Source organism: Carcharodon carcharias, chromosome 16 (assembly GCF_017639515.1).
Source record: "Carcharodon carcharias isolate sCarCar2 chromosome 16, sCarCar2.pri, whole genome shotgun sequence".
Taxonomy (NCBI): Eukaryota; Metazoa; Chordata; class Chondrichthyes; order Lamniformes; family Lamnidae; genus Carcharodon; species Carcharodon carcharias.
The window spans coordinates 57,221,939-57,244,139 of record NC_054482.1 but is presented as its reverse complement, the minus strand read 5'-3'; the positions used below and the strand labels follow the sequence as shown (position 1 = coordinate 57,244,139).

The 22,201-nt window shown below is 42.3% G+C and overlaps 1 protein-coding gene across 4 annotated transcripts in view; it reads left to right on the top strand.

Annotated features, from left to right (window-relative positions):
• The window catches only part of dnai4 (dynein axonemal intermediate chain 4), a 179,742-nt gene that overhangs the window by 135,119 nt on the left and 22,422 nt on the right, over window positions 1-22,201 (top strand). For all 4 annotated transcript variants that reach the window (XM_041207630.1, XM_041207629.1, XM_041207632.1 and 1 more), the window contains 2 exons: window positions 10,699-10,823; window positions 20,634-20,732. In XM_041207630.1, coding sequence (XP_041063564.1) covers window positions 10,699-10,823; window positions 20,634-20,732 — 224 coding nt within the window. The remainder of the gene's footprint in view (window positions 1-10,698; window positions 10,824-20,633; window positions 20,733-22,201) is intronic.

Genomic DNA, 22,201 nt, shown 5'->3' with positions numbered 1-22,201 from the left:
ATAGAAGAAAAAATGAACAGATGAATCAGGAGCAGGAGTATGCCACTCAGTCCTTCGAGCCTGCTCTGCCATTCAATAAGATCATGGCTGATCTGATTTTAACCTCACCTTCCTGCCTACCCCCAGTAACCTTCCATCCCCTTGCTTACAAAAATCTTCTATCTACGTCTGCCTTAAAGATATTCAAGGACTCTGCCTCAACCATCTTTTGAGGAAGAGAATTCCAAAGTTTCTCAAACTCTCTGAGAGAAAAATTATTTTTCCTCATCTCTGACCTAAATGGGCGACCCCTTATTTTAAAACATAACATCAGAACAGAAGAACTAGGAGCAGGAGTAGGCAATTCAGCCTCTTGAGCCTGCCTCGCCATTCAATACGATCATGGCTGATCTCATTTTGGCCTCAACTCCAATTTTCCGCCCTCTCCCCATAACCTTCCATAACGTTACTAATTAAAAATCTGCCTATCACCTCCTTAAATTTATTCAGCGTCCCGGCATCTACTGCACTCTGAGGTAGTGAATTCCACAGATTCACAACCCTTTGAAAAAAGTACTTCCTCCTCCTCTCTGATTTAAATATGCCACCCCTTAGCCTAAAACTATGGTCTCTCATTCTAGAATGCCCCACAAGGGGAAACATCCACTCCAAGTCTATTTATCTCCTTTAGCATCTTATATACCTCAATTAGATCTCCTCTCATCCTTCTAAACTCTAGCGAGTATAGGCCTAAACTGCTCAATTTCTCCTCATAAGACAAGCCCCACATCTCTGGAATCAATCTAGTGAACCTCCTCTGAACCACCTCCAATGCAACTACATTCTTCCTCGAGTAAGGGGACCAAAACTGTGTGCAGTGACCCCCGAGTCTAGATTCTCCCACAAGAGAGAACATCCCTTCCACTTTCACCCTGTCAAGTCTCCTCAGGATCTTATGTTTCAATCAAGTTGCCTCTTACTTTTCTAAACTGCAGCAGATACAAGCCTAGCCTGTCCAGCCTTTCTTCATAAGACATGGGATATGCACCGCTGGGACAGCCTACACCGAACTGTGCTGGGACTGGTGTTCTCGTGAACTGCATAACTAGGGGAGTAGAGAGGATTTTAAACTGAACAGTTGGGGCAAGGGATCAAATTTGGGAAGTTGTGGGAAACCAAAGTATAGAGACAAGGCAAGAGAAGAAGGTATTAATATGGGAATTGATAAACAGAACATAAAAGGAATGGATTGGGAATACAAATCTAAGGGTAAAACAGCAGTCAAGACTAAAGGTTACAAAAATAATAAAAGGACCAAATAAAGGCTCTGTATCTGAATGCAAGTAGCATTCAAAACAAACAGATGAACTGATGGCGCAAATAGAAATAAAGAAGCGCACTGATTACAGAGACGTGGCTGCAGGATGACATGGATTGGGACCTGAAGGTTGAAAGGAACGTAACTTTTAGGAAGAACAGGAAGCTAGGAAAAGGTGGAGAGATGGAACTGTGAATTAATGGTATTAGCGCATTAAAGAGGGCGACCTAAGTTCAGAAACAGGATGTAGAAGCGGTGTGGGTTGAGATGAGAAATGATAAAGGCAAGAACTCACTTGTGGGAGTGGTGTATAAGCTTCTTAATTGTAACTACATGGTAGGTCAGAATATAAAGGAAGAGATAATGGGAGCTTGTCAGAAAAGTACAGCGGTAATCATGGGGGATTTTAATCTACATATAGACTGTAAAAATCAGATGGGCAAAGGTAGCGTTGATGAGGAGTTCATAGAATGTTTTCAGGATAGTGTCTTAGAACAGCACGTTCTAGAATCAACCAGAGAGCAGGTGATACTAGACCCGGTATTGTGCAATGAGATAGGATTAATTGGTAACCTCGTAGTGAAGGTGCCTCTGGATAGCAGCAATCATAATATGATTGAATTTTACATTCAGTTTGAGGAAGAGAAAAGTGGGTCCAAGACTAGTATTTTAAACTTAAATAAGAGCAATTATGAGGGTATGAAAATAGAGCTAGCTAAAGTGAACTGGCAAGTTAGATTAAGGGATAGGTCAATAGAGATGTAGTGGCAGATATTTAAAGGGATATTTCAGAATAGACACATTCCAATGAGAAAGAAAAGTTCCAAGGGGAAGACCCACCATCTGTGGTTAACTAAAAAAGTTAAAGACAGTATTAAACTTAAAGAAAAAACATATAGATGTGCAAAGACAGTGGCAGGTCAGCAGATTGGGCAGAATATAAAGAGCAGCAAAGAATGATAAAAAGATTACTAAGGAAGGAAAAATTAGAGTACGAGAGAAAGCTAGCTAGAAATATAAAGATGGAGAGTAAGAGTTTCTATAGATACTTAAATAAGAAAGGAGTTAACAAAGTGAGTGTTGGTCCTATAGTCTAGGGGATTAATAATGGAAATAAGGAGATGGCAGGTGAATTGAACAGGTATTTTGCATCGGTTTTCACCATAGAATATAAGTAACATCCCAGAAATAGATGTAAATCAGGAAGTAGAAGGGAGGGAGGAACTCTGGAAAATTACAATCACCAGGGAAGTGGTACTTAGCAAATTGTTGGAGGGTGACAAATCCCTGGGTCCTGATCAACTTCATCCTAGGGTCTTAAAAGAAGTGGTTAGTGAAATAGTTGATGCGTTGGTTTTAATTTTACAAGGTTCCCTAGATTCAGGGAGGGGCCATTAGATTGGAAAATACCTAATGTAGCTCCTTTATTCAAAAAGGGAGGGAGACGGAAAGCAGAAAACTACAGGCCAGTTAGCTTACTACCTGTCATAGGAAAAATGTTGGAAACTGTTATTAAGGATGTTATGGCAGGGTGCTTGGAAAAATTCAAGACAATCAAGCAGAGTCAACATTGTTTTGTGAAAGGGAAATCATGTTTAACCAATCTATTGGAGTTCTTTTGAAGGAGTCACATGTGCTGTGGATAAAGGGGAACTGGTGGATGTACTGTACTTAGATTTCCAAAAGGCATTTGATAAGATGCCATATCAAAGGTTATTGCAGAAAATAAAAGCTCATGGTGTAGGTGGGGGTAACATATTGGCATGGATAGAAGATTGGCAAGCTAACAAGAAATAGAGAGTAGCCATAAATGGCCTTTTTCTGGTTGGCGGGATGTAACAAGTGGTGTGCCACAGGGATCTGTGCTGGGTCCTCAACTTTTTACACTTTATGTAAATGACTTGGATGAAGGGACAGAAGGTATGGTCGCTAAATTTGCTGATGACACAAAGATAGGTAGGAAGTTATGAAGAGGACATAAGGAAGCTACAAATGGACATAGATAGGTTAAGCAAGTGGGCAAAGATTTGTCAAATGGAGTGTAATGTGGGCAAATGTGAAATTGTCTATTTTGGCAGGAAGAATAAAAAAGAAGCATATTATCTAAATGGTGAGAGATTGCAGAGCTCTGAGATGTAGAGGGATCTGAGTGTCTTAGTGCATGAATCACAAAAGGCAGGTACAGCAAGTAATTAGGAAAGCTAATAGAATGTTATTGTTTATTGCGAGGGAATTGAATATAAATTTAGGGAGGTTATGCTTCAGTTTTACAGGACACTGGTGAGACTGGAGTACTGTATATAGCATTGGTCTCTTATTTAAGGTAGGACGTAAATTCAATAGAAGCAGTTCGGAGAAGGTTTACTGAACTAATACCAGAATGGATGGTTTGCCTTATGAGGAAAGATTGGACAGGCTAGGCTTGTATCTGCTGAAGTTTAGAAGAGTTAGAGGTGACTTGATTGAAACATAGAAGATCCTGAGGGATTTTGACAGAGTGGATGTGGAGAGGACATTTCCTCTTGTGGGAGAATCTAGAAGTAGGGGTCACTGTTTAAAAATAAGTGGTCGCACATTTAAGACAGAGATGAGAAGAAATGTTTTCTCTGAGGGTACTGAGTCTTTGGAACTTCCTGAAAAGGCAGTGGAAGCAGACTCTTTGAATGTTTTCAAGGCAGAGGTAGATAGATTCTTGATAAACAAGGGGGAGAATGATTATCAGGGTAGGCAGGAGATTACAGTCAGATCAGCCATGATCTTACTGAATGATGGAGCAGGCTCGAAGAGGCTAGTGGCCTACTCCTGCTCCTAACTCGTATGTATGTATGTGCGTATGTGGCTTTGGCTTGAACCATCATCTCTTCTGCTATCCATCCTATCCCTTTTGTTCTTTCCCTGCTTCCACTTCCCCTGCCTCAGTACTTTGTTTTATTTATTCTTTCATGGGATGTGGGTGTCACTGGCTAGGTCAACATTTATTACCCATCCCTAATTGCCCTTGAGAAGGTATGGTATGCCGCCATCTTGAGCTGCTGCGCTCCATGTGGTGTGGGTACATCCACAGTGCTGTTAGGAAGGGAGTTCCAAAATTTTGACCCAGCACAGTGAAGGAACTAGGATATAGCTTCAAGTCAGGAGGTCTTGGAGGGGAATTTGCAGATGGTGGTGTTCTCATGCACTTGCTGTCATTGTCCTTCTAGGTGGTAAAGATCACGGGTTTGGAAGGTGCTAATAAAGGAAATTTGGTGAGTTGCTGCAGTACATCTTGTAGATTGTACACACTCCTGCCACTGTGCGTCGGTAGTGGAAGGAGTGAATGTTTAAGTTGGCATATGGGATGCCAATCAAGTGGGCTGGTTTGTCCTGCATGCTGTTGAGCTTCTTGTTGGAGCTGGACTCATCCAGACAAGTGGAGAGTATTCCATCACACTCCTGACTTTTGCCTTGTGGATGGTGGACAGGTTTTAGCACCTAGTAGTCACAGAATTGTTATGGTGTCGAAGGAGGCCATTCAGCCCATCGTGTCTGCACCAGCTCTCTGAGCATTTTAACTCAGTACCAATCTCCTGCCTTTTCCCTGTAATCTTGCACATTGTTTCTATTTAGATAATCATCTAATGCCCTCTTGAATGCCTCAATTGAAACTGCCCCCACCACACTTCCAGGCTGTGCATTCCAAACCCTAACTACTCACTGTGTGAAAAAGTTTTTTCTCACCTTGCATTTGCTTCTTTTGCAAAACACTTTACAACTGTGCCCTCTGGTTTTTGATTCACTTACAAGTGGGAACAGTTTCTCCCTATCTACTCTGTCCAAGCCCCTCATTATTTTGAAAACTTCTACCAAGTCTCCTCCCAGCTTTCCCCTCTCTAAGGAAAATAGTCCCACCTTCTTCAATCTTTCCTCTTAACTGAAGTGTCTCATCCCTGGAACCATTTTCATAAACCTCTTCTGTACTCTCTCCAATGCGTTTACAGCCTTCCTATACTGTGGCACCCAGAACTGTACACAATACTCCAACTGAGGTCTAACTAGTGTCTCATATAAGTTCATCATAACCTCCCTGCGCTTGTACTTTATGCCCCTATTAATGAAGCCTAGAAAACTGTGCTTTAGAAACCACTCTCTCCACCTGTCCTGCCGCCTTTAATGACTTATGTACACATACACCCAGGTCTCTCTGCTTCTGCACATCCTTTAGAATAGTATCCTTTATTTTATACTGTCTCTCCATACTCTTTGTACCAAAGCGTACTACCTCATACTCCGCAATGAACTTTATCTGCCACCTATCTGCCTACTGCACCAATGTGTCAATGCCTTTTGAAGTTCTGCAGTGTCCTCCGCACAGTTTACAATTCTCCCAAGTTTTATATCACCTGCAAACTTTGAAACTGTCCCCTGCACACCAAGATCTAGATAATTTATATATATCAATAAGAGCAAGGGTCTCAATACTGACCCCTGGGGATCTCCTCTACAAACCTTCTTCCTTGTTTCCTATCCCTCAACCAATTTTGTATCCACGTTGCTATTGCCCCTTTTATTCCATGAACTATAACTTTCCTCACAAGTCTGTTCTGTGGCACTGTATCAAATGCCTTTTGGAAGTCTATATACACCACATCAATGGCCTTGCGCTCATCAGCCATCTCTGATACCTTTTCAAAAAACTCCAGCAAATTAGTTAGACGCGATTTTCCTTTAACAAATCCATGCTGACTCTTCTGAATCAATTCACATTTTTCCCTGTAATTCTATCCCGAATAATTGTTTCTAGAAGTTTCCCCACCACGGAAGTTAAACTGACTGGTCTGTAATTGCAGGGCAGATCTTTACAACCTTTTTTGAACAAGGGAGTAATGTTTACAATTCTCTAGTCCTCCAGCACTCCCCTGATTCCAGGGAACATTGAAAAACTATTGCCAGTGCCTCTGTAATTTCCATTCTCACTTCCTTCAATATTCTTGGATGCATCTCATCCAGTCCCAGTGCCTTGTCAACTTTAAATACCAGCAGCTTTTCCAATATCACCTCCTTATCAATTTAAATCACTTCTAGTGAGTGAGTTTCCTCCGTCACCATGGCCTGGGTAGCATCTACCTTGTAGGTAAAGACAGATGCAAAGTATTCATTTAACACCTCAGCCATGCCTCTTGCCTCTTTGGTAAATCCCCCTTTTGGTCCCTAATCGGCCCCACTCCTCCTTTTACCACCCTCTTACAATTGATGTGCTTATAGAATACTTCGGGATTTCTTTTTATGTTAGCTGCCAGTCTATTTTCATAATCCCTCTTTGCTTCTCGTATTTGCTTTATCACATCCCTTCTGAATCTTCTGCATTCAGCTTGGTCCTCAATTGTATTTGCTACCTGACATCTGTCATAATCACACTTTTTCTTCTTTAACTTAATTTCAACCTCCTTTGTCATCCAGGGAGCTCTGGGTTTGTTTGTCCTACCCTTCCCTTTTGAGGGGACATACCTTGACTGTGCCCAAACCATCTCCTCTTTGAAGGTAGCCCATTGTTGAACTACTGTTTTTCCCACCAACCTTTGGTTCCAATCTATCTGGCCCAGCTCTGTTCTTGCTCCATTGAAGTCCGCTCTGTGCAAGTTGATTATTCTTACTCTGGATTGACAAATATCCTTTTCCACCGTAATCCTAAACCTTATGACACAATGATCACTGTCCCCTAAGTGTTCCTCTACTGTCATTTGATCTACTTGGCCCACCTCATTCTCAAGAACCAGGTCTAGCAGTGCCTCCTTTCTTGTTAGACTGGACACATACTGCTGTAGCAAATTTTCCTGAACACAATCTAGTAATGCTTGTCCCTCACGGCCCCTTACACTACCACTATCCCAGTCTATATACGGGTAACTAAAGTCCCTCAATATAAGTACTCTATGATGCTTACACCTCTCTGTAACTTGCTTACAGATTTGTTCCTTTTATATCCTTCCCACTAACTAGTGGTCTGTATATTACACTGAACAATGTAATTGCACCCATCTTATTCCTTAGCTCTAGCCAAATCGATTCTGTCCTTGAATTCTCTGACACATCCTCTTTCTCCAGTACTGCAATACTCTCAACCAAAAATTCCACCCCTTCTTTTTTTCCTTTGCTATCTTTTCTGAACACTTTGTAACTAGGAATATTTAGTACCCAGATTTCCCTTTCTTAAACCAGGTCTCCGTTATCGCCACAACATCATAATCGCACAAGGCAATCTGTGCCTGTAACTCCCCAATTTTATTAACTATACTCTGTGCATTCACATACATGCAGTGTAACCCTGATTTAGACTTCATTACTTGCTCCCTTACTCCGACTTCATCTATTAACTTACTATTCTCTATTTTAGTGCTATCTGCCACTCCCAACATTCTGTTCACCCTGGTATTACTTTCTAATATTCTCTCCTGGTTCCCACACGCCTGCTGAGTTAGTTTAAATCCTCCGGAACAGCCCTAGCAAAACGACCCGCAGAGAACTCAATCCCGGCTCTGTTCAGATGCAACCTGGCTTGCCAGGTGCCATCTCTGCCAGAGCCAGTCCCAGTGTCCCAGGGATCTAAAGCCCTCCCTCCTGCACCATCTTTCCAGCAACGCATTCATCTGTCTTTTCTTCCTATTTCTATACTCCCTGGAAGTAATCCAGAGATTACTACTTTAGAGGTCCTACTTGCTAATTTTCTGCCTTGCTCCCTAAATTGCAGGACCACATCCCCCTCTCCCTACCTATGTCATTAGTACCAATGTGGATCATGACCTCTGGCTGTTCACCCTCCTCCACAAGAATGTCTTGCAGCCATTCTGTGACATCCTTGACCCTAGCACCAGGGAGGCAGCAAACCATCCTGGAGTCATATTGACAGCCGCAGAAACGCCTTTCTGCTCCCCTAACTAAAGAATCCTCTAACAGTACTGCCCTTCCACCCTTCTTCCTTCCCTCCTGTACAGCTGGGCCACCCTTAGTACCATGGGCTAGGCTCTTGCTGCTCTCCTCCAGGGAACCATTGCCCTCACCGATATCCAGAATAGAAAACCGGTTAGTGAGCAGGACCTCTGGGGACTCCTGCACTACCTGCCTGTTTTTCTTGGGCTGCCTGGCGATCACCTATTCCCTATGTGTTTGCTTGCCCCTAACTTGCGGTATGACCACCTCTCTGAATGTGCTATCCACATAGTTCTCTGTCTCACGGATGCACCTCAGTGACTCCAGCCGCTGCTCAATCTCTGAAACACGGAGCTCAAACTCATACAGCCGGTGACACTTCCTGCACATGGGCTTGTCTGGGTCACGAGAAGTGTCCATGACTCCCCAAAGGACGGGCATTCCGCTTGGCTGAGCTGTTCTGCCATGCCTTAACGTTAAACTTTTAAATCCTTACCAAAAAGTACAGTTCCTACTTTATTCTAAACCTTAGGAATAGAATAAACCTAGATACTCACCAAACAGTTAGCTGCTTCTTCAACCAATCAAATTGCTTCTTCCCTGTGATGTCACAATGTGTTTTTTTTTTCACTCTCCTTTTGAAATCAGCGCGGGCTGGTTCCGAGCAGCTGACAGGTCTGCTCTCTGACTGCTCTTCCTGAAGGGACTCTTATTTTGAATCAGAGATCAGGCCTCGGAGTTTGCGAACTACAGTTCCCTGTGGTCTCTGCACAAGCGCCGGCCATAGAATCCACCATATGGACTGCAGCAGTTCAAGAAGGCAGCTCACCACCACCTTCTCGAGCAATTAGGGCTGGGCAATAAATGCTGGCCTAGCCTGTGACACCCATATCCCATGATCGAATAAAAAAGCCCTATCTGAGAATAGGTCATCTAACTTATTTGAATAATTAACTCTTTTTCATTCTTCTCAGATGCTGTCTAATCTGTCAAGTATTTCCAACATTTTCTGTTGTTATTTCTGTTCTGAATCTACCCCACTTAGGGTGTTTTAAAAAATTCATTTATGAGATGTGGGTATCACAGGCTAGGCCAGCATTTATTGCCCATCCCTAACTGCCCTTGAGAAAGTGTTGGTGAGCTGCCTTCTTGAACTACTGCAGTCACATGGTGTAGGTACACCCACAGTGCTGCTAGGGATGGAGTTCCAGGATTTTGACCCAGTGACAGTGAAGGAACGATGATATATTTCCAACTCAGAATCGTGAGTGGCTTGGAGAGGAACCTCTAGGTGGTGGTGTTCCCATGTATCTGCTGGCCTTGTCCTTCTAGACGGTAGTGGTCATGGGTTTTCAAGGTGCTGCCTAAGGAGTCTTGGTGAGTTTCTGTAGTGCATCTTGTAGATGGTACACACTACTGCCACTGTACTTTGGTGGTGGAGGAATTGAATGTTTGTGGAAAATATTTGTGTTTGTGAAAAAAAGGTAATTTCACTCAATGTGACGGAAGCTGTCCTCAGTGTGAAGATAGGACTTGATCTCCACAAGCTCTGTGCAGTGATCCCTCTTACTGATACAGTCATGGATAGGTGCATCTGCAATAGGTAGATTGAAGAAACAGGGTCAAGTAGATGTTTTCCTCATGTTAGTTCTCTCACCACCTTCTGTAAGCCCGGGCTGGCAGATATGTCCTTCAGAATGCGGCCAACTTGGTACCAAGCTACTCTTGCTGATGGACATTGAAGTCTCCACCCGGAGTACAACCTATGCCCTTGTTAACCTCAGTGCTTCTTCCAAATAATATTCAACATGGATGAGTACTGATTCATCAGTTGAGGAAGAATATTAGGTTGTTGCGATCAGTTTCCTTGCCCATGTTTGGCCTATTGCCATGAGACTACTTAGTGTCAAGGCTGAATGTTGAGGGCTCCTCACTGTACACCATTGTGATGCCATCTCCGCTGGGATACACCAGTGATGGAGATGTCTGGGATATTGGATCTAAGATATGATTCTGTGGATATGACTATGTCAGGCTATTGTTTGTCTCGTCTGTGGGATAGCTGTCAATTTTGGCACATCCCAGCATTGGCTAGGCTTGGTATATCTTTGTTCAGTGCCTCAGTCGATGCTGATGGTCTGTCCTGTTTTACTAGAGTTTTTAGTAGCAGTTTAATATAACAGTGGTTTGCTAGACCATTTCAGAGGGCAGTTAAGAGTCAATCATGTTGCTATAGGTCTGCATTCACATATAGGCCTGACCATGTAAAAGATGCCAGATTTCCTTCTCTAAAGGACATTATGTCCCAGATTGGATCTTACAACAATCTAGTGGTTTCATAGGCACTAGTACTAGAACTAGCTGTTTACTAAATGAATTTTAATTCCCCAGCTGCAGTTAGAGATTTGAAATCATGTCTCCAGAGCAATAGCCCAGGCCTCTGGATCACCAGTCAAGTATCATAATCCTGATAATTTTATATTCTTTTTGGTATACAGATTTAATGAGGATAAAACAAACAGGAATGCAGACTTCCAGGAAAATGGCAACTGATAAAGAAAAGAAGAGTGAGGCCTCCATTTCTCGCCAAGCACCAGGAATGTGTTTTTCCTTCCACCCAAAGGTATGTTTAATGAAATTTGTGTTGCCAGTTGCTCTGAACTATTCTTTTAGGTTTCTTGATCAGTTGCATGATATGTTGCTATGCAAGACTGCAAATTATGAACTTTTAGTGTCCTAGTTCACTTGTTAAGGAAATTGGCCACAATTCCAGTTCCTTATTATTGTTCATTGAATCCCACTGCAAACTGAGTGTGACTGTAGACATTGGGGTGAGGACAGGAAATGGTTCAGCTGTTACTTTTCAAATTGCAATAGCCAGCCATCACTCAACATCAAGGCATATAGGTGGATAGCCACTTGGCTGATATGGTAGACCTTGCCAGTGTCTATAGTGCAGTACCGCAGTGCTAGTCAGTGCCTTCAAGGAAGTGAGAAAAAGATCATAGGGCTATGTCTGTAAACAATAGAACATAAGAAATTAAAATAATTATGTACTTATTTTATATAATCTGTGCCCTAGTTTGCTGTTTGTATTATTTGTGGCTAATTTCCTTTCACCAATAAGTATTTAAATGCTTTATGTACATACAGACTGAAATTATTTTCAGGTTACAGCAGAAAACTACATCCCTGAGCAGACGGGGGCAGATCTTCCCTGTCCTCTTTCCACTCAGTAAAATTTGCATTAGAAATGTGAACAGACACTTAATAGTTAATTAGCTGCGGCTAGTTAATTAAATAATTGGTATAAACAGGTTTTTAGGAGCTCAATTCAGACAGCATAAAAGCAGGCCATCTACAGTGCTGCTTTGGGCTGTATTAGTGTGCCTAAATTGAAGTGTGGTGAGTGAGGGAGCTCTTTGAAGAGGGAAGGAGATGATCCTTTCATTTTCTGTATGCATTGCAACAGTTATACATTCCTTTCTGGTGCAAAAATGCAACAGGAAAAGCAGCCCAACCATGGTTGACAAAAGAAATCCAAAGAGGAGGCATATAAAGTTGCTAGAACAAATGGCAAGCCTGAGGATTGGGAGCAGTTTAGAATTCAGCAAAGGAGGACCAAGAGATTGGTTAAGGGGGGAAAAATATATTAGAAGAGTAAACTTGCAAGGAACATAAAAGCATACTCTAAAAGCTTCTATAAGTATGTAAAAAGAGAAAGATTAGTGAAGACAAATGTAGGTCCCTTACAGTCCGAAAAGGGAGAATTTATAATAGAGAACAAGGAAATGGCAGAGCAATGAAACAACTACTTTAGTTCTGTCTTCATGGAGGAAGACACAAATAACTTACCTGAAATGCCAAGGAACCAAGGGCCTAGTGAGAAGGAGTAATTGAAGGAAATTAGTAATACTAAAAAAATAGTGCTGGAGAAATTAGTAGGACTGAAAGCCGATAAATTCCTACGGCCTGATAATCTACGTCCCAAGGTTTTAAAGGAGGTGGCCATGGAAATAGTGGATGCATTTGTTGCCATCTTCTAAAATTCTGTAGGTTCTGGAACAGTCCCAGCAGATTGGAGGGTGGCAGATGTAACCCCACTATTTAAAAAAGGAGGGAGGGAGAAAATAGGGAGTTATAGGTCGTTTAGCCTAACACCAGGATTAGGGAAAATGCTAGAGTCTATTATAAAGGATATGATAACAGGACATTTTGAAAATATCAATGGGATTAGACAAGTCAACATGGACAGAGTAAAATCAGAAGAAATATGGAGCAGGATTTCGCCCTTGGCGGGGGTGCTAGGCAGGGGCGGTCAGGAAGCCGACTGCCGCCTGCGATCAGCTCGGCACCACGATTTCACGCAGGCGGGCCTTGAGCGGCAGCGTTGAACGCTGTCTGTGTAGGTGGGGGTGGTGGGGAGAGCCAGGCCTAGCGCACTGTTCGTGCATGCGCAAGAAAGGCTGCTTCAATCTCTGAGGCACGGAGCTGCCTCAGGGAGATTGAAGCGCTGTGTAAAAAAAAAATGAAGAGAATAAAAATTTAATAAAACATGTCCCCTTATATGACTCTGTCACATGAGCTGGGACATGTTTTAAATTCGAAAATAAAGTTTTTATTTAATGTTTATTTGCTTTCGGAAACCTCATCCTGCTTGTGGAAGAGGCTTCCTAAAAAGTGTAACGTCTGCCTACCAACTGTTTGGTTGGACGGGGAGCGTAAATTTGAACTTAATTAGATTGTTAATGGAAATATCGCAAGACTGCATGATGATATCGGGACACACGCCCGATGTCATCTTGCATCATTTTATGCTTGGGTGTGCACCCGCACGCTGAGTGTAATATTCTGCCCATGGAGTTGTGGCCACTAGTTACCCGTTCATAAATGACAGTGCAATGGGGATGACTAATATTTTTGGTTTTTTTTAAATCTCCCTTTATAAAATAAATTTTAAAAATATTTTATTAGTAGCATGATTGTGCTGAGCCATTTAAAAGTCACAAGCAGCTTCTGTGACATCTCCCAGCATTAGGAAGGGAAAATTCAAGGGAAAGTTATGTCTGCACAGTTCCTGGCACCCACGTATGGCTGCAAGTAGGGGATATTGTTTACAGCACAAGGAGAAGTATTTGCCCTAGTTAACTAAAACTGAAAGATACTCCATGTTGCTGTCATGAAACACCTAGCAGTCAATTTCTGAGTGCATTGTCTCAGCACCTGGCCCACGATTCACAATATCTTGGTAACAATTGATGTGTGGTATGTAGAAATCAGGAAAGGGGAAATGAACTAACTTTAAAAGGATGTAATTACAATAAATTATATTCCTAAAACATCCTTAATGTAAAAGACTTCCCAAAGTGTAGCACAAATAGGTCTAATGAAAACAGATAGCAAGCCAAAGAGGAAGAGATTTGGAAGGATGACTGATGCTCAGTCATGGATTTCCAGAGGTTTTTAGCAGAGGAGAGAGGGGTTTGGACATGGAGTACCAAAGCATAGGGTTCTGCCACGTCATGAGTTGGAGGGAGATATTCAAAAGGTGTGGTCAGCAGAACAGAGTATTTGGGAGTGGATAAAGGGCTGGAAAGAATTGCAGAGATCAGGTGGGACAAGCCACAGAGAGACTTATACATAAAAACTAGTGATTGGAGCCAGTATAGGTCAATAAGGAGGGGGTAATGATGAGGGACTAATGGATAAGCAGTCTGGTTGTGGCAGACTTTGGATCAAATTGGAGTTTTTGCAGGATGGAAAGCATCAGAATAGCTGAGTCTAGAAGTGACAGAGAGTTCCAACAGTGATGGGCTTAGATAGGGATGGGGGCAGGCATTGTTGTGGAGCTGTAAGTAAGTGGCCTATATTAATGTTAATTCCTATGCAGATACTTTCAGCCTTGGCAATCCCTTAAAGCTGACACGGGGGCAATTGGATTTTTCTGTGCTTTAGAACTAATGCACTTGCATGTATTACATAATTTGTGTTAATCTGGGGAATAATTTGGTTTAACACAAATTCACACACAAACTTGAAGTTAGACTCTGTTTTGAACACAATTAATATGTATCAATTAAGGATGGCTGTGCAAATTTTCTCACATATCCCTTTGCATCTACTTTCTGTTACGGCCACATGAGGAGGGGTTAAATATGACTGCTCTGTCCTACCATTCCAAGACTGTAAACAGGTTTTCTTGTGATTTGGAAGAATGAAGGAATTTTGCTCAGTGTCTGTGTTTAACCATGTAGGTACTGAGTGCAAGTAAAAAACAAATCTGACAGGCTTTCTTGAGGTTTAAGACAAAAGGGGTTAGTTTTGATTGAGTGGTAAACCCATGCTTCTCAAACTTTTGTGACCCACATTCACACATACACAAGCATGCAAAATTTACAGGTTATACTGTAGGTAGTTATTTTCTTAGCCAAATTACAGTTCAATGATGAAAGACAAAAAAACTTTGAGAGTTCACAGTTTGAGTCCTTGGCTGGTCACTGTGGCTGTAGCAGAAACTTTTCCAAGTTCCTTTAGATTCCAGGAGTGGAGTTGAAGCTCATGTGACTGCAATTGCCAGAGACAATTTATTTTTAATCCATAATCCGTCTCTTCCAGTTTTGAAGTCTTGCACCTGAGGTTCCTTTCAATGGAAAATTCACTATCTCTGCTGGATTTTTAAACTGTAAGAGATAGGGTCTTAACTTGGGAGAGGAGAGAAGGGACTCCTTACTGCTTCATTGGCAGCTTTTCCAGATTACTCACTGCTTCTGTCTTTAGCAGCTTGTATTAAAAAGATTTCAAAATTGTTACTTCAGTTACATGATTCTCTCCCCATAATAATTTCAGAAGGTGTTTGTTTACCTAATGTCTGAACTGATGGTGCTTTCTTCTCATGGCCAGGGGTGTGTGTATATTCTGTAATGTCCCAGCTATTAACTCTTTGAATGAGTCATTATTAATCTTGGTGAGATAGGAAAACATCTTTCATGTAACTATTATCCTAGCAGATTTTCTGTCTCAGCTGGAGAGGTAGCCTTATAAAAATGTAAATGTAAGTCCAGTACATTTTTCAATAAATCCATCTGAAGTAGTTTTTGACATCCTCAGGTGTGAAATTCCATGAGGGTATCTGGGCACATCTGAATAGTAATTCACATAAGGACTTTCCAGAAGCTGGCCAACTTGCAATATCAGACATCAGGTGATGTGGCAGCCATCTTTAGTCAGTGCCTTTTCTTGTCTTTAAAAAAGGTCCTTTTTAAACAGTTCAGTATATGTTTGTTCAGTCCGTGAAATTATAGATTAATATCACTCATGCATAAGTCACATCATTGTGATAATTTAAATAATACTCCCAGTGAAGATGGTCTCTAGATAATACAGTTGGCAGAGGTTCAGGACAGAGAAGAGCAGGAGACATTTTATGCAGGGAATTGGCTGGTTCAGTGCCTACATCACCAAGGGTCCACCAGCAGTTCTCATTTTACTAGACTTGGAGGCGGAGCAATTTAAGGAAAAGCATTAGAACCCAATCTACATCGGTGAGTAGTCCATGGAGAAAATTGGCTGTCTGTTTTGCACCTCAAGTGAAGCTGTAGATAAATTGTGCCATCTCCTGGAATTAGATCAATGTCACAGAATCACAGAGATAAAAGCAAAAAACTGTGGATGTTGGAAATCCAAAACAAAAACAAAAATACCTGGAAAAACTCAGCAGGTCTGGCAGCATCTGTGGAGAGGAGCACAGTCAACGTTTCGAGTCTGAATGACGCTTCAACAGAAACAGCTCCTCACACCCCGCTTCCTGTAAGGACTCCATCCCATTCTCTCAGTTCCTTCCCCTCCGTTGCATCTGTTCTGATGATGCCACTTTCAAAAACAGTTCCTCTGACATGTCCTCCTCCTTCCTTAACCAAGGTTTTCCACCCACGGTGGTTGACAGGGCCCTCAACCTTGTCCGGCCCATCTCCCGCGCATCCGCCCTCACACCTTCTTCTCCTTCCCAGAAACATGATAGGGTCCCCCTTGTCCTCACTTATCACCCCACCAGCCTCCGCATGCAAAGGATCATCCTCCGCCATTTCCGCCAACTCCAGCATGATGCCACCACCAAACACATCTTCCCTTCACCCCCCCGGCGGCATTCCGCAGGGATCATTCCCTCTGGGACATCCTGGTCCACTCCTCCATCACCCCCTACACCTCAACCCCCTCCCATGGTACCTTGCCATGCAACCGCAGAAGGTGCAACACCTGCCCCTTTACTTCCCCTCTCCTCACCGTCCAATGGCCCAAACACTCCTTTCAAGTGAAGCAGCATTTCACTTGCACTTCCTTCAGTTTAGTCTACTGCATTTGTTGCTCCCATTGCAGTTTCCTCTACATCGGAGAGACCAAATGCAGACTGGGTGACCGCTTTGCAGAACACCTTCAGTCTGTGTGCAAGCATTACCCAGACCTCCCTGTTGCTTGCCATTTCAACACTCCACCCTGCTCTCATGCCCACATGTCCATCCTTGGCTTGCTGCATTGTTCCAGTGAAGCTCAACGCAAACTGGAGGAACAGCACCTCATCTTCTGACCAGGCACTTTACAGCCTTCCGGACTAAATATTGAATTCAACAATTTTAGATCATGAACTCTCTCCTCCATCCCTACCCCCTTTCTGATTTTCCCCCTCCTCTTTGTTTTTTCCAATAATTTATATAGATTTTTCTTTTCCCACCTACTTCCATTATTTTTAAGTGTATTTCCATCCATTGTTTTATCTCCACCTTTTAGCCTATTTCGATCCCTTCCCCCCACTAGGGCTATCTGTACCTTGCTCGTCCTGCTTTCTACCCTTAATTAGCATATTCCTTTAGATAATATCACCACCTTCAACACCTCTTTGTCCTTTTGTCTGTGACATCTTTTGGTTATCTCCACCTATCACTGGCCCTCTATCCAGCTCTTCTTGTCCACCCCCCCCCACCCCAAACCAACTTATATTTCACCTTTTTTCTATTTTTACTTAGTTCTGTTGAAGGGTCATTCGGACTGTGCTCCTCTCCACAGATGCTGCCAGACTTGCTGAGTTTTTCCAGTTATTTTTGTTTTTGTCACAGAATTGTTCCAGCCCAGCCACTTCTTTGCCTTCTTCCCATAGCCCTGCACATTCTTTCTTTTCAGTTAACAAAATTCCTTTTTGAATGCCTTGATTGAACCTGCTTCCAGCACACGCTCAGGCACTACATTCCAGATCCTAACCAGTTGCTGTGTGAAAATATTTTACCTCATGTCGCCATTGCTTCTTTAGCTAATTACCTTAAATCCGTGCCCTCTTATTCTTGATCTTTCTACCTCTTACCTAAATCTATGGCCCTTGGTTATTGACCCCTCTACTAATGGAAAAAGTGCCTTCCTATCCACCCTATCTATGCCCCTCATAATCTTATACACCTCTATCAAGTCCCTAAGTTTGGGAACTATAGCATAGTGGTTATGTTACTGGACTAGTAATCCTGGGGCCTGGACTAATCAGCCAGAGTCATGAGTTCAAATCCCACCAAAGCAGCTGGGGAATTTAAATTCACATGAAATAAATCTATCAGGTCCCTTCTCAACCTTCCCTGCTCCAAGGAAACCAACCCCAGCCTATCCAATCTTTCCTCATAGCTCAGACCCTCCAGCCCAAGTAGCATCCTGGTAAGTCTCCTCTGTATCCTCTCCAGTGCAATCACATCCTTCCTATAATTTGCAATGGTCCAGTTTTGGCTTAACCAGCATTTTATATAATTCCAGCATAATCTTCCTGCTCTTGTATTCTATGCCTCGGCTAATAAAGGCAAGTTTCGCATATGCCTTTTTAACCACCTTATCTTCCTTCCTTGCTACCCTCAGGGATCTGTGATATGCACACCAAGGTCTCTCTGATCTTCAGTAGTTTCCAGGGTCCTATCATAGTGTAATCCCTTGCCTTGTTAGCCCTCCCCAATTACCTCACACTTTTTCAGGTTGAATTCCATTTGCCACTGTTCTGCCCACCTAACCAGTCCAATCTATTGCTTTGATATTTCCTTAAAAAATCATGTTTAATACTGTGCCAAGCCTTATATTGCTGAAATTTGCTCATTGGCCCCTTGAATGAAAAAAATATTGAAATGTGGCCACTCCACCACCCAAAAAGGTTGGACAAGCAAGCCTGTTTTAGACTGAGACTCATGAGATATAGTTAAATTACTGAATACATTCAAGGGAAGTACCTGACAACAACAGATGCGTTGTCAAGAATTCCAGTGGAAGGAGTAAAATTGGAAGATTTAAATCTTATTGATGAAGTGGAAGCATATACTTCGCTCATTAACAAACACTTACCAGCCACTGAGCAAAGACTGCAAGAGATTAAGCCGTGCTGGATGAGTGCAACAAAACAAAAGAGTATTGCCAGAACGGATGGCCAGAGTACACACCTAACACCCCAATGCTTTGCAAATGCTTCAAGCAGAGAAAACAGCTTACAATCATTGATGACTTTTTAGTTTTTAAATGACAGACTAGTCATCCCAAATACACTTTCATTAGTCAGACTCCACAAAATCCACCAAGGTCACCTGGGGATAGTGAAATGCACAGCAAGAGCCCAGAAGTCAGTCTGGTGGCCTTAAGTGTGCAGTGAATAGCCAACCAGCAGAGCGAACCACTGGCACCTTTTTGTCAAGGCCGTGGGAGTGCCTGGAAATGAATTTATTTGAGTTTAAAGGCGAAGCTTTCATCACTGATTACTGCTCCAGATTGTTTGAAGTGATTAGGTTACACAACATCACTGTGAGACACAGTCATTACATCACTGAAAACATATGGCATTCCAGACTTTGTGGTGTCGGAGAATGGCCCCCAGTTTGCTAATGATCTACAACTTTGCGCAGGAATATGGCTTCATGCATGTGACTAGTTCACCTAGATATCCTCAGTCGAAAGGAGGAGCAGAAAGAGGAGTTTAAACAATCAAGGAATCAATGAAAGAGAACAAAGATATTAACTTAGCCCTTCTTAACTACAGAGCCTCACCACTAAAAAACGGGTCCTCGCCATCAAAACTATTGATGGGAAGATGGCTGCGATCACAATTCCCAGCTCTACAACAAAAACTACAACCTAACATTACCTCAGAAAATCATGAGAGAGTTAGGAATCGTGAGGAGCAACAAAGAGATAGTCAAGCTCGCAATTTCAAATAAGGCACAGGGCATGAGACTTGAAAGTGATACGAGATCAACAAAAAGGTGCTGAAATAGAAAGAGCTCCACAACCGAGATCTTATAGGCTTGAGAGGAATCAGGGAAAACCGATGAGCCTTGATATCATTGAGAAGGAAACCAATTGAACTTTGGACATATTATTTAGATCTGGATGGAGACAAGGAACCAGAAGCAAGTAGAAACTCTGCTACTACCCAGGTGGAAGACACTCCTTTTGAAAGATAAGAGTACAATTTGTCCTCAATCTCAAAATGAAATCAGGACCAGATCAGGGAGATTGGTCGAGGCATCTCAAAGACTAACCCTTTGCAGTCTGAGACTTTGGGGCTGGTTGTAGGTGTATGTATATGGTTGGGATAAAGACTTGCTAGGAGATGTAAAGGATTACAATCAGGAGCACCTGATACTGATGTAACTATGATGCAATATCACATGATTAAGTAACAGCGATCTGGTGGGAAGCAGAAATACAACATCTTGTAAGAGTACAGAGATATGCGTAGATCTGTAAATAAACAAGATTGTTTTTTATGAATAACAGTCTATGGTTGTATTCCTAGATTAATGGGAAAACTCTAAAGAAACCCCAACCAAGACCCGAACGCAAGATGAAATATTATCCATTAAATGCACTAAGAGGAAGTTCGCCTCTTGCTGTTTTAAGCAACATTACTCAGGATGTTACCAAAAATACAGTTACCTTTTTATAATATATTGTTTATGTTTAGTGTTTTTTAAAAGATATTTTCTTCTTTGTATCTCCATGTCAACTGAAATTACAAGTGGGGGTGATTTTTACCTTTTTGGGTCTTTGAAATCTTCTAACCCTGAATTCTTTTGGCTGCTGTATCACAAGGTCAGGTTATGGGAGAGTCCCACCTCTTCACGCTCCTAAGAGTCTATCAGTGGCTAAGCGCTTCCTTGCAAGGAAAGAAAGTGTCATTTCAAGGTTGCAATATCTGCTTCTTGACAACTTTGTAGAGGTTTAATTACAGCAAACTGCCTGCCCAGCTTCTCAGATATAGATTTTGCATGACCTATAGAGAAAAGTTTAAGGATTAAAACCAGCACTGAAGAAGTTTTGACTCAATGTTCACCCAAGTTTGCTAGGTTAGTTATCCAATGTATAACTCTGTAAATTGTATTCTATTTCATTACGTGACTTTTGAACTTGATGCTCTGATTTATGGCAGGAAGCTAATATTTACCTGGCTGGCACAGAAGAGGGCTATATTCATAAATGTTCATGCTCCTATAATGAACAGTTCCTAGAAACCTATGGAGTCCACAAGGTATGTGATAATTGAAATACAAACTTCAACTAAAGCAGCCCATGTCCAAATGCAGCAAGACCTGGACAATATCCAGGCTTGGGCTGACACGTGGCAAGTGACACGTGTGCTACTTAAGTGCCAGCAATGACCATCTCCAACGAGAGAGAATCTAACCATCGCCCCTTGACATTCAATGGCATTACCATCACTGAATCTCCCACTATCAACATCCTGGGCATTACCATTGACCAGAAACTGAACTGGACTAGCCATCTAAATACTGTGACTACAAGAGCAGGTTAGAGACTAGGAATTCTACAGCAAGTTACTCGCTTCCTGACTCCACAAAGCCTGTCCACCATCTACAAGGCACAAGTCAGGAGTGTGTTGGAATACTCTCCACTTGCCTGGATGAGTGCATTTCCAACAACATTCAAGAAACTTGACACCATCCAGGACAAAGCAGCCCACTTGATTGGCACCCCATCCATAAACATTCACTCACTCCACCACTGCCGCACAGTGGCAGCATCTACAAGATGCACTGCAGGAACTCACCAAGCCACCTTAGACAGCACCTTCCAAACCCACGACTTCTAACATCTAGAAGGACAAGCCGGCTGACACATAGGATCACCCCCACTTGGAAGTTCCCCTCCAAGCCACTCACCATCCTGACTTGGAAATATATCACCGTTCCTTCATTGTTGCTGGGTTAAAATCCTGGAACTCCCTCCCTAACAGCACTGTGGGTGTATCTACACCACATTGATTGCAGTGGTTCAAGAAGGCAGCCCGCCACCACCTTGTTAAGGATAATTAGGGATGGGTAATAAAAGCTGGTCTAGCCAGCGATGCCCACATCCCATGAATGAATAAAAAAAACTTAGCTTTACTAATGATTAAATTAATAAATATGTTGCTTACATGGTCCCATTCAAAAAGGGTGGCAGGAGTGCAGTGCTCTGCACCCCAAAAGGAAAGTTTAGGTCAGCCATCCTCACTACCACAACACTCAGTTGGAATTCCCCTTTATCCACAGTTGCCTGAATGCTGACTGGTGTCTAAGGGGATGCCTTTTATGTCCCAGAGACAATCAATTACATCACTCCTACCTTTAGCCAGAACAGGCAGGACGTGTAACAGCACCATTCCTACGAGGTCTGATGGTTACAATGATTGTGACCTCATGATGGTGTGGGAGGGCAGGAAGCTGAACATAACTGGAACCAACGGTAGCTAACTGGAAACAAGCTGTTATTCACTAGTATTGTCAGCAGTCTTGTTTTCCCTCCGGGATACCTTCATTCTGTTGTTAATACTGCTTGCTTTTTTCATGTGGTTTATGTCAATCTAGAATTCTGTGTAAATGACAATAATGTCCAGATTCCACTTCTAAATGAACAGCAGCAGATGAATTTATGGCAGGATTTCACCAGTCTCTCACCAGAACTCCCACAGAGATTGACAGAATCCCCAGGAAAATT